General features: G+C 44.6%; 2 protein-coding genes and 1 pseudogene across 2 annotated transcripts in view; all 3 read right to left on the reverse strand.

Annotated features, from left to right (window-relative positions):
• Window positions 1-10,187, reverse strand: part of LOC119842757 (zinc finger protein RFP-like) — a 123,752-nt gene extending 113,565 nt beyond the window's left edge. The window contains exon 1 of the mRNA XM_043496841.1: window positions 10,130-10,187. The gene's annotated coding sequence lies outside the window, so the exon portion shown is untranslated. The remainder of the gene's footprint in view (window positions 1-10,129) is intronic.
• Window positions 1-12,751, reverse strand: part of LOC119842761 (zinc finger protein 436-like) — a 380,355-nt gene that overhangs the window by 340,163 nt on the left and 27,441 nt on the right. The window contains exon 5 of the mRNA XM_043496654.1: window positions 1,769-1,829. Coding sequence (XP_043352589.1) covers window positions 1,769-1,829 — 61 coding nt within the window. The remainder of the gene's footprint in view (window positions 1-1,768; window positions 1,830-12,751) is intronic.
• LOC119842771 lies at window positions 7,558-10,622 on the reverse strand (annotated as a pseudogene).

The following is a 12,751-nucleotide window of genomic DNA, read 5'->3' on the forward strand; positions in this document are numbered from 1 at the left end:
TACAAGACCTACATTTTTGGGGGAAATCCTAGACTGGGAGTGTGTTGGGGACACCCTTCAGTGGTAACCAAGGCAGTGAGAGCCAGAGTGTGATCAGAGTGTGGCTGGCTGGCTGCAGATACACACAGACATGCAGGGGCACCTGAGTGCTGATAGTTTGGCTGTGAACAGCCCAGCTAACACAGCAAGGCATTGTAAGGCACCCAAGGCTGCAGGACAGGGTTGACACAACAGCTCATTGGTTGGGATTGCACCCCAGAATGTTATGGTATGACATCAGAGACACCAAGGAAATGACACATTATTCATGGAGTCTGGGAGTGTTTTATATTCAGACTGTTTGGAATGTTTTAGTCCACTTTCTTGATTGAGTTAAACGATCAGGAAACTGGTTTCACCTGGTGGTGGATTAAAAAACCTGTTTTTGAGGCAGTTTAACAAACAAAGTGATACAAGTCTCAGCAGTCAGCAGGGTTAGAAATACGGTCTGGGATTCTTGAAGGATCCCAACTCCCATTGAATTTCAGCCCTGAACCCCTGCAGATTGCACTAGTTGGACAGAAGTGGCCTGGGCACATGTGGAAACCCCATGAGATGTGTTGATTTGTGTTAAGGACAGCTGAGATTTACCCCAGTGCTGTCGTAAACCCTTTCAGTGGCAATGCCCTCTGGGTAGCTACCCCACAGTCCATAGCAAAGGTTCCAGAAGAGATGGATTCTCAGAGGTTTCAAGAGGCTGCATGAGGGGACCAGTGGAACCCCTTTGGCTGGTCCTTGACCGCATACATAACAAAACAGTTCAGACTGACACTGGTCAGCACTACCCAGTGGTTAGTTTTGCTGCAATGCACTCTAATCCAAATGGTATTGGTCATGGACCTCTGCTGTCTGGAGCCCTTCTCTGTGTGATGCCTGGTGCTTGGGTCCACTCAACTCCTCTAATGCAGGCTTGCATCTAACTTTAACCAGTCATGGAGCCACATGAGAATTCAGAATCCCATGGGAAACCCCAACTCCCTGCTGGGCTTGGGGCCTTTATCAAGGAGTCTTTTCCTCTTAATCGACAGACCACCTCACTGCTCAGTGCTGCTGGGGTAGCATGGTCTAGGGAGTAGGATGCTGGATTAGACCTTAGGAGACTTGGGTGCTCTTCCACTGAGCTGCTGGGTGACTATAGGCAAGATACTTCTCCTCCCTGTGCCTCTGTTTTCTCTCCTACCCTTTGTATGTCTTGTCCGTAAACTATTCAGTGCAGGGATTGTTTCTCCCTATGTTTTGTGGAGGGCCTAGCAGCATGGAGGTCAGATCTCATTTTGGGTCTGAACAGGCTGCTGGGATGCAAACAGTAATAATAAATACCCCACTACAAATCAGTAATAACAACAACAGCTCATAACTTCCCCTTCCCCAGTCTGAAGGCGACACTCTCACATAGACTGACCTGCAGCTCAAGTGATTTAAAGTTCACTGATCATTTAACTGCTTCTGTTCTGTAGAAAGATTCATTATTTCACCAGTGGGAGCTGGTTTGGAAAAGGATTCAGCTTCTCAGGTAAAAGTTTCCCACATCAGACAAATTTAAAATCTTCATTTTTTGTCTTTCTTCCCAGAGTGGAGTATTATTTATTTTTGGAGCATTTTTCATACAGTGACGGCTAATACAGAACTGAATGATGCAGTTGCACCAGTGTCAGGGAACTTGGGATAACATTAAATTGTAATTAAAATCCAAATTTAATACTCATTGGATTGGGCAGAAATTCCCTACCTTGTACTCCTGGGCATCCTCCTCTATGGGAACCACAGTGTGAGCTTTGTGGGCCCAGGATCTGTTGCACACCACACAGATGGGGGTTTAATCCTCTTCACAGAACAGTTTCAGAGCCTTCTTATGTTCCGCATACACCCTTGCCCTTCCTGCTCCTTTCACTCCCTGTGAACTGAGCCGTTTGGCTATTTCTAGGACATTTGCCAGCTACCTGTTCAGCCTGAGGTTTCTCTGTTACACAGTTTCTCTGCACTGAGGGCAGAAAGATGACTGTATTGGATCCCTCCCAGCACTGGCTGATGCAGGCTTGACAGAAATTGTGCCCACACTAGAGAGTGACAGGTTCTGTGAATACTCCAGCCAGATGGAACAAGTAGCTTCATCCTGGAGACTTTCCACTGGGTTCTTTGTGGCCATGGTGCCCTCTGGACAGTGTACCAAGGTATGGTTCAATTTCACCTGAGCTCAGAAATACACCCCTCCTGCAACGGCAACTGCATGTTTCCCTTCCTGGAACTGACTCCTGCTGTTTGCTGAGCTGGAATGATCCCCTTTTAATTCCAGCCCAGGAGGTTTTTGAGAAAGTTGTACCACTAGGGATCTAGCCCTGCAATCAGCCCTTTTTACTTGTGTGGAGGGTCACTGGAGTTTTACTTAGGCATCAGTGTCTGCCAGCTCCGGAACAGGCAGAGTCTGGGAGCCATGGCCCCACCACTTTTAAAAGTGGTGTGCAATTTTTCTCACTGCTGTTTTTGTCATCATGGGAGGCTGATTCTTCATTATCATTTCTCTTCTTTTCAAGTGAACTATTTTTCATTGTCATTACTCTCCTTTTCATGTGAGCCACATCCTTCTTTATCATCACTCTCTTTTATGCCACCAGGAAAACTGGACAATTCTCCATTACTTTCCTCACATTTCCATTCCTTATCTTCTGGTAAATCTGCTAATTCCTTAGTAATAGGACTTCCATCATTTATGCTTCACTTCTCAATTTCTTCTGCCATGGGACAATCGCTACTGCCTAAAATGTGGTCTATGTTGTTCTGCTTCAGATATTGTCCCATCAAATTTGCCCCATGCTGCAAACTAGATTGCAACTGAGCTTTTTGCTTCCTATACCAAGCTCCTGAAGACTTCTTTGGGGTCATCTTTTATTTTCTATGGGTGAAAACAGACAGTATTAGGGAGAGCAAAAGTCTATATTCCGCAGTCTTAGAAAGTCATCAAACATTACATGTTAAGCATGTGTTAGAGTTGTGAGCTGGGCACTTTATAGGCCATGGTGCAATGCCTGCTGCTGGGGAATTGGTGGTTTTATAGTTGCATGAAATAGAAATTTTTACACATTTATTTTTTCTTTTCTAGGGCTTATTTAATTCACACCATGGTTAAGACTTTGTAATCTATAGAGTATGGTCTGAGGTGCAATAAACCTCAGGTGTTCCACATCGTAAACATTTGTCACACGTTGTGATTGCTGGTCACACCCTGGCAAGTCTGGAGGTGGAGAGAGACAACTCAGGTCTGTCCCCACCATAGCTGAACACTTCCTGCTGTACAGGGTTACTTAAGCACATGACCCAGAGAACAGGCTGAATAGTGGCAGTGAGATCCAGGCTCTCACTATAGTGACACACACACGCCTCATTGGTGCTGGGGTGACATAACCAGGTTTGGGACCAAATTCCAAACTGCCTTCAAACATCACAACTGGGAAATCAAAGAGAAACAACCAAAGAGAACATTTTATAGGCTTCATTTACATTAAGTGTCATGCTTAAAAGTATCTGAGAGGAAACTTTAGTAACCAGATCATATGGGGAAATGTCCACATATCTGAAGAATGGTTCATCTGAAAGGAACTAAAATGGCACCAAAGAATTACACAGTTCCTGTTCATTGAAAATCAGTGGGTGTGAGCCAGAAGGGGGTTAATGTGGCTCAGAGGGGGGTTAAGTAACCTGATAGGTTGCCCCAAGGTGAGCTAGGCAATGACCTGCTAATTCCATGATGTTCTATGGAACGGGGTGGGTGGGGGATGTCAGGTTTTCTGTTCTTTTTCTACACACCTGCTCAGGTGTGGAGAGCTCCCAGGAGTCTGAGTCCTGGGCCACCTCAGGAAAAAAGGAGGAGGACATTTTTGATTAGGAAGAGGAGGAGGAGGAGGAGAATGGGAGACAGGCTAGCTGGATCCATTCTTCCCAACAGCCAGGAGCTATTTTTAACCCTGGAGCCCAGCTGGTTGCAGGACAGAGTGGTGGCCGAGCGTGATGCCGGGGAAGGCACCTCTGGTGAGTGCACATTGCCAGTCAGAGTGTAGGGGTTACAAGCTCTTAAACTTTATGTTTAACCTGAACAAAAAATTAAGTGCAGTGGGTATCTGCTTCCCTGTGGCTGCCCCAGCTACGCAGAGGGTGCTCCTCAGAAAAGACTGTTTATGGGCACAGGGATGGCCCGGGAATCCTGCATGGAGATGTCTAGGGAAGTTTTATGGAGGCACTCTGCAATCCTCTCCAGAAGGTTTCTGGGAAGGGCTGCCTTATTTCTTCCACCAGTCAGTGTTTATTTCCTGGGACCAGAAATGGTGCTCCACCACGTTCAGCGGATACGCAACTGCCAGGAGCAACTGGGAATTGTTTCATTCTGTGGCTTGCAGCCGGGCTGCTTGTGTGACATCACAATGTTCCCTGCTGTGGCTCCTGTCTTGGCTCTGGAAATACTGCAGGATAAGGTGCACAGTGTTTGTAATGCTCACAACAAGAGTGCACAGCTGAGCAGGGTCCATGCTTGGGGCTATGGCGTATGTGTGGCTAAACCAGGCTTTCAAAAATAGGTGTGAAAAAACATGGATTGTTTGCCATTGAAATCAAGGGAGGGAGGGAGGAAGGTGCACCATGGAAGGCCAAAGTCATGTTCCCATTCCTCCCCGTGACAATGTTTTGGTCCCATGAGGCATTGAAAGCCCTTCCCAAAACACCCTGTGATTAATTGCACCGTGGGATAGCTACTCACAGTGCACTGCTCTGTGCATCAAAGCAAGCATTGCTATTGAGGACTCACCCCACCGAGACAATGAGTGTGGTGTGGACATGCACAATCAACTTAATTAATGCAGAAGCTTCATGTCGACTTACATTAACTCAACTTAACTTTGTAGTGTAGACATGTCCTCAGTGTACACTAGGGAAGGTGAGGGGTGGGGAGGGAAGGCAGTGGGGGGAAAGTGATCGCTGAGCACAGGCAGGTGAACAGGGAATGAGAGGCTATAGGTGCATGGGGGTCTGTGATTGGCAGTGAGGGGAGAATTGAGCAAACAGCCAACCAGAAGAGAGAAAATAAATCTCACACTACAATGTGATCATCACAAATGTCCAAAGGGCATTTTACTGTTGTGGGATCTCACTGATTTCTGGCTCCTCCCTGGGAGATCCTCCCCACTGAGCGCATAGGGTTCAGGAACGGTGGGCCATGCTGCCTTGGGATGGGGATGCCTTACTCACAGCCCTTGAGTCTTTCCATTGTCTTTCCAAGGGCCTCTGCATGTGACTCTTGATATTGTGGGTTAAGTGAAAACAGACATGAGAATCCCAGCTCCCTAAGGGCTGATCCCAGCCCTTTCCACTGCCTGGGGAGCCCCCAAAAAGTAAACTGCTCCCCTCCAATGGGAATTGCTCAGGCTGAACTGTTCAGGGATTCCCAGACTGAGGTGCAGGTTGGAAGTGGTACAACTGGCTGTCGTTCTGCAGTGTAAACTAACCTACTAAAAAGGAGCCTTGAGCTGAGCTTTGGTCCAAAGGGCTGAATCTGGGATCACCTGGGGAGCGTGGGCCCAGCTCTCTTCCAAGAATGGTATTTCCTGTGCCCCTGGGCAGACTGGGGTGGGTCTGGGAACAGGGGGTCTCTGCCCCTCCTTTAGTTTGCTGGCACAGGGGTTGGAATAACCTTCTCTTACTACCTCATTTTAATAATCTTTTGGTAGCCTCCATTAGTGGCAGGTCCCCATTGTCCTTCCCCTGAAACTCTCTCCATTGGGCTAGCCACAGCCATTTCCCAGCTCTGACTCTGCCCACCACACTGGTCTCTGGGATCAGTGTAGCCTTTGTCTACCCTGGACTGCAGCGCTTTGTATTGGATACTCTGATGTATTGATGGCAGCAAATTAAATTAAACCACCCCCAATGAGTGGCTGTAGCTCTGTGACTGACATAGAACTGTGCACAATACCATTTATGCCATCACTCATGGGGTGGAATTTTCAAACCACTAAGGGACATCATTTTTGTCAACATAACTGGTAGTGTGGACATGGCCTAAGTCTATACTGCAGCCACAAGTTGTGATTGCAGCTCAAGTACACATACCCAAACTAGCTTTAACCTAGCTAGCTAAGGTCCCAGTTCAGTGAGGACCATCCGTGTGTGCACCAGCATAGAATCATAAAATATCAGGGTTGGAAGGGACCTCAGGAGGGCATCTAGTCCAACCCCCAGCTCAAAGCAGGACCAATCCCCAACTAAATCATCCCAGCCAGGGCTTTGTCAAGCCTGACCTTAAAAACCTCTAAGGAAGGTGTCAAGGTTCATTCCCCACTCTGAACTCTAGGGTACAGATGTGGGAACCTGCATGAAAAACCCACTAAGCTTATTTTTACCAGCTTAGGTTAAAACTTCCCCAGCGTAACAAACTATTTTACCTTTTGCCCCTGGACTTTATTGCTGCCACCACCAAGCATCTAACAAATATATAACAGGGAAAGAGCTCGCTTGGAAACGTCTTTCCCCCCAAAATCCTCCCAAACCCTATACCCCCTTTCCTGGGGGAGGCTTGATAAAAATCTTCACCAATTTGCATAGGTGAACACAGACCCAAACCCTTGGACCTTAAGAACAATGAAAAAGTAATCAGGTTCTTAAAAGAAGAATTTTAATTGAAAGAATCACCTCTGTAAAATCAGGATGGTAAATACCTTACAGGGTAATCAGATTCAAACCACAGAGAATCCCTCTAGGCAAAACCTTAAGTTACAAAAAGACACAAAAAAAGGAATATACATTCCATTCAGCACAGCTTATTTTCTCAGCCATTTAAACAAAACAGAATCTAACGCATATGTAACTAGATTGCTTATTAACCCTTTACAGGAGTTCTGACCTGCATTCCTGCTCTGGTCCCAGCAAAGGCAACACACAGACAGAGAGAACCCTTTGTTCCCCGCCTCCCCGCTCCAGCTTTGAAAGTATCTTGTCTCCTCATTGGTCATTTTGGTCAGGTGCCAGCGAGGTTATCTTTAGCTTCTTACCCCTTTACAGGTGAAAGGGTTTTTTCCTCTGGCCAGGAGGGATTTAAAGGTGGTAGCCTTCCCTTTATATTTATGACAGAAGGAGATTCCTCCACCTCCCTAGGTAACCCATTCCAGTGCTTCACCACCCTCCTAGTGAAAAAGTTTTTGCTAATATCCAAATGGGCTAGCCCCATAGAAATTACCCGGAGTTTCAGGTCAGCTTATACAGCCTGTGCCGAAATGTGTGCTGCCATGGCTTCTGTGCTCCATAGCCCAGCTAGCTAAATTATAACTAGCTTAAAAAAAAGGAGTACTTGTGGCACCTTAGAGACTAACAAATGTATTAGAGCATAAGCTTTCGTGAGCTACAGCTCACTTCATCGGATGAAACCTATAACTAGCTTGGGCATCTACATGTGCTGCAGTCACACCCTGTAATTGGAGCATAGATGTACCCTTTGTCTTCACTATAGAGAGTTAGAGCAATTAAACAATATAACCAACATTTATTTTTCAGTAATAAATGGACATGGAGTTCTCTCTCCCTGTCTCTTTCTCTCTCCACTGTCACTGGGGCTTCTTCCGTTTCCTGAAGTTTGAGTTCTGTGAGCCAATCCATGAAGTCTTCTCTGAAATTTACATTTTCTATATCCTTTAATGGGTTTTGAGATTGTTCAAACTGTGATTTGTGTGTTTCAGGAATTCACACACTGAATTTCACAGACTGCTGCCCATGATTCGGGAACTGTCCTGTCCTTATGGTAGGATCTAGGGTATTTCTAAATCTGTCTCACCTCCAGGAATTCACTTATGGCTTCTGATCCTTCCCCTCTATCTCATTGATCAGCTCACTGAGACAGGAAATCTCCCCAGAGAATTTAATGACTTTTTCACTCTGTATCTTCATAATCTCCTTGTCCAGCTTTTCGAGCTGGGCCAGCAGGAGTTGCTCTTGTTCCTCCAGGAACTGTCGCAGTTGCTGAAATTCAGACACAATCTTCTGTCTTTTGTGTTGTGTCATTTTCTGTAAAAAAAAAAAAATAGGGAAAGGGCTGGTCAAGGATGTGAATGGAAACTGAGGTCCTTCCATGGAGTCCATGGAGTGTGGACTATGCAGAAGGGAGAGTTTCTTTGCAAATTCTAAGCATCTAATACTTGCCTGTGACCTGTAGTTATTAGAAAGAGCATTTTCTCACACCTTCCCATTTGGCCCCTATCTATCTTAAAGGGATATTCCCATGTCTGACATGGTTAGGACATTGCATTACCAAGGGCCTTTAAAAATGCAGATCCAAAGCAGCCGAAGTCAGGACTCAGCACTAGAGCTCATGAAATTTTTTGCAGTAAACTTTTATGCAGGGAAAATGCAGATTTGTCATCTCTGAAATATTTCATGAATTCCTGTAAATTTTCACCCAATGTTTTGAATAAATAAATTAAAAAATAAAAAATCCTGAAAAGAAATCAAGAAAATGTTTTTATTTTTCAATCTGAAATTAGTTTTTGTTAAAAATAGTTCTTCTTTTTAATGTTCAAAATTGAAACAAAACATTTTGTCCAAGAAAAAACAAAACATTGATTTGCTGAATTTTTTAAAAATCATTTTTGATTGACTCATTTTTTCCCAATTTCCAGTCAATGAAAAGTTCTGTTGTTTGCCCAGCTCTACACCAAAGTACATTGACAGAGATGGATGGGGGGAAAAAAAAGAATGAATCAAGTCAACAAAAAAGTGCAAACTCGGGCTCAGGGCTGTGCATTGGATATATTCAGGTCATTTTGGCAAGATTTTCATCAAAGCCACAAAAGCTGGACATTAATTCATTAACCAGAAAGTTTAGAATCTGAAGATGGAGAAGATGATGATTTTTCAGGCCATCTGTGTGGAGGTGTGTGCATAGACACACAGAGCATCCATGATAATGGAGTAACAGACAAAAGACAACATTCCCCAATGCCACAAAGGAATCTGCCTACAGACCTTGCATTCATTGTCAATACAGGTTAATAACAAGAGGAACCTACCAGATACTCAAAAAGAAAAGGAGTACTTTTTGCGAATACAGACTAACAGACTAACACGGCTGCTACTCTGAAACCTACCAGATACTCCTGGTTTCTCTTATCTCTACTCAATTTAAATCCCAGAAGCTTTTCTATCTCTTCCCTCAGAATCTTCAAATAGATCTGGATTTACCTTGATTCAACAGAAATGATTTGGGTGGTTTGATTTTTATTTTTAGGGGTGAGAGTGCATCTCAGTTTAACCACTCATGGAACAACATGGGAATTCACAATCTCAAGAAGAAACTTCATCTCCTTACTGGGCTTGGGACCTTTCTCAAGGAATCTTTCCCTTCTAACAGACTTCAGTCCTGCTAGGTGTTGCTAGGGCCACAACAGCATGGTCTCATGGGTTGGGCACTTGTGTGGGGCTTGAGAGACCTTTGTGCTATTTTTGACCCTGCCGCTGTCCTGCTGGCTGACCTTAGGCAATTAACTTCCCCGCTCTGGGCCTCAGTTTCCCCTCCTGCTCTGCATTTTTCTTCTCAGATTAGCCTATACATTGGATTAGCCTTGCTCAGAGCAGGGATTACCCCTCACACTGTTTCATGCAGGGTCCAGCATAATCAAGGTCAGATCTCATCTGGAGTCTGTAGTGGCTACTGGGATGCAAATAACAATGATAATAAATGCTATGATACAAATCAGTAATGACAACACCAACTTTTTAACAATGTTCTCCAGCCTGAAAGCAACAGTCTCACATAGACAGGCCTACAAGTACTGTGATTTAAACCTCACTAATCATTTAACAGCATCTGTTTCATAGATTGTTCCCTTAATTTACCAGAGGGAACTGGGTTAGAAAAGGATTCAGCTTCTCAGGTAAAAGTTTCCCAAATTAGAAATCTCTCAAGTCTTCATTGTTTGCGTTTCCTGCCACCCAGCCATCTCATTTACTGCAATGAAGGCCTTACAGAGCTGAATGATGCAGTCACCCCTGTGACAGGCAACTTGCACTTATCATAAAAATCCAAAGCTGTTACTCATTGAACTTGACAGCAATTCCCTACCTTGTACTCCTGGGCAGCCTCCTCTATGGGAACCACAGTGTGAGCTCAGTGAGTCCGGGACATGTGGCAAACCATACAGATGGGGGTTCAGTCCTCATCACAGAACAGTGTCAGAGCTTCCTGGTGTTCCATACACACCTTCTCCCCTCCTGATCCCTTCACTGCCTGGAAACTCAGCCATTTCGCTATTTCTACGACATTCGCCAGCTGCCTGTTTGGCCTGAGGTTTCTCTGTTGTACAGCTTGTCTGCACTTAGGGCAGGTGATGCCTGTGTCTGATTCTCCCCAGCACTGGCTGATGCAGGCTCGGCAGAAATTGTGCCCACACTCCAGAGTGACAGGTTCTGTGAAATACTCCAGACAGATAGGACAAGTAGCTTCATCCTGGAGACTTTCCACAGAGCTCCCTGCAGCCATGGCTCCCTCTTGACAGTGTAACAGGGTAAGGTTCACTTTCCTAAGCTCAGAAATAAGCCCCACCTGTAGCAGCACCTGGGTGTTTCCCTTTCTTGAACTGACTTGTGCTGTTTGCTGAGCTGGAACAAGCCCCCTAGTAACATTACAGCCCTGGAGGCTTTTGTGAAAACAATACCACTAGGCTGTGTTCTGGTACTGCAACCAGCTCCCTCCCCCCTGTAGCCAGGCCCAGGCAGGGATCAGAGGGGGAGGGCTGCCATCTCCCCAGTGGGGCTCTTTACATAAAGGCAGCTACCCAGAGCCACCCTCACCTGTCTTCTCAGGCTTCTCTGTCTTGACCGCTCCACTCCACATTTGGGCCCGGCTGCCAGGAAGAGAGGCTGAGCAAGCCAGGAACATGCCAGGGGTAGGCACAGCAGGAGAAGGACAGCCCCCCCCGCAGGTAACTTTGGCAAGGAGAGCACGACAGCCCTGGGCTGGGTGCAGGGTAGCTGAGGAAGGTGCCCAGAGAAGGTTCCCTCTGCTCAGCCTGAGTTAGGGTAATTGCCAAACACTGTAGCTTTTAATTTCACAAAGGGGAACTACACAAAAAGGAGGAGATTAGTTAAACAGAAATTAAAAGGTACAGTGCAAAAAGTGAAATCCCTGCAGGCTGCATGGAAACTTTTTAAAGACACCATAATAAAGGCTCAACTTAAATTTATACCCCAAATTAAAAAAATATAGTAAGAGGACCAAAAAAGTGCCACCATGGCTAAACAACAAAGTAAAAGAAGCAATGAGAGGCAAAAAAGGCATCCTTTAAAAAGTGGAAGTTAAATTCTAGTGAGGAAAATAGAAAGGAGTATAAACTCTGGCAAATGAAGTGTAAAAATATAATTAGGAAGGCCAAAAAAGAATTTGAAGAACAGCTAGCCAAAGACTCAAAAAGTAATAGCAAATTTTTTTTAAGTACATCAGAAGCAGAAAGCCTGCTAAATAACCAGTGGGGCCACTGGACGATCGAGATGCTAAAGGGGCACTCAAGGACCATAAGGCCATTGCAGAGAAACTAAATGCATTCTTTGCATCTGTCTTGACGGCTGAGGATGTGAGGGAGATTCCCAAACCTGAGCCATTATTTTTAGGTGACAAATCTGAGGAATTGTCCCAAATTGAGGAGTCATTAGAGGAGGTTTTGGAACAAATTGATAAACTAAACAGTAATAAGTCACCAGGATCAGATGGTATTCACACAAGAGTTATGAAGGAACTCAAATGTGAAATTGCAGAACTACTAACAGTAGTCTGTTATCTATAATTTAAATAAGCTTCTGTACCAAATGACTGGAGGATAGCTAATGTGATGCCAATTTTTAAAAAGGGCTCCAGAGGTGATCCCAGCAATTACAGGCTGGTAAGCCTGACTTCAATACTGGGCAAATTGGTTGAAACTATAGTAAAGAACAAAATTGTCAGACACATAGATGAACATAATTTGTTGAGGAAGAGTCAACATGGTTTTTGTAAAGGGAAATTATGCATCACCAATCTACTATAATTCTTTTAGGGGGTCAACAAGTATGTGGACAAGGGGGATCCAGTGAATATAATGTACTTAGATTTTTCAGAAAGCCTTTGACAGGTCCTTCACCAAAGCCTCTTAAGCAAAGTAAGCTGTCATGGGATAAGAGGGAATGTCCTCTCATGGATTGGTAACTGGTTAAAAGATAGGAAACAAAGGTAGGAATAAATGGTCAGTTTTCAGAATGGAGAGAGGTAAATAGTGGTGTCCCCCAGGAGTCTGTACTGGGACCAGTCCTATTCAACACATTCATAAATGATTTGGAAAAAGGGGTAAACAGTGAGGTGGCAAAATTTGCAGATGATACAAAACTACTCAAGATAGTTGAAACCCAGGCAGACTGCAAAGAGCTACAAAAGGGTCTCTCAAAACTGGGTGACTGGGCAACAAAATGGCAGATGAAATTCAATGTTGCTAAATGCAAAGTAATGCAAAGTGGAAAACATAATCCCAACTAAAATGATGGGGTCTAAATTAGCTGTTACCACTGAAGTAAGAGATCTTGGAGTCACTGTGGATAGTTCTCTGAAACGATCCACTCAATGTGCATCAGAAGTAAAAAAAGCAAACAGAATGTTGGGAATCATTAAGAAAGGGATAGATAAGACAGAAAATATCATATTGCCTCTATACAAATCCAT

This window comes from Dermochelys coriacea, chromosome 14 (assembly GCF_009764565.3).
Source record: "Dermochelys coriacea isolate rDerCor1 chromosome 14, rDerCor1.pri.v4, whole genome shotgun sequence".
In the NCBI taxonomy this organism is placed as follows: Eukaryota; Metazoa; Chordata; order Testudines; family Dermochelyidae; genus Dermochelys; species Dermochelys coriacea.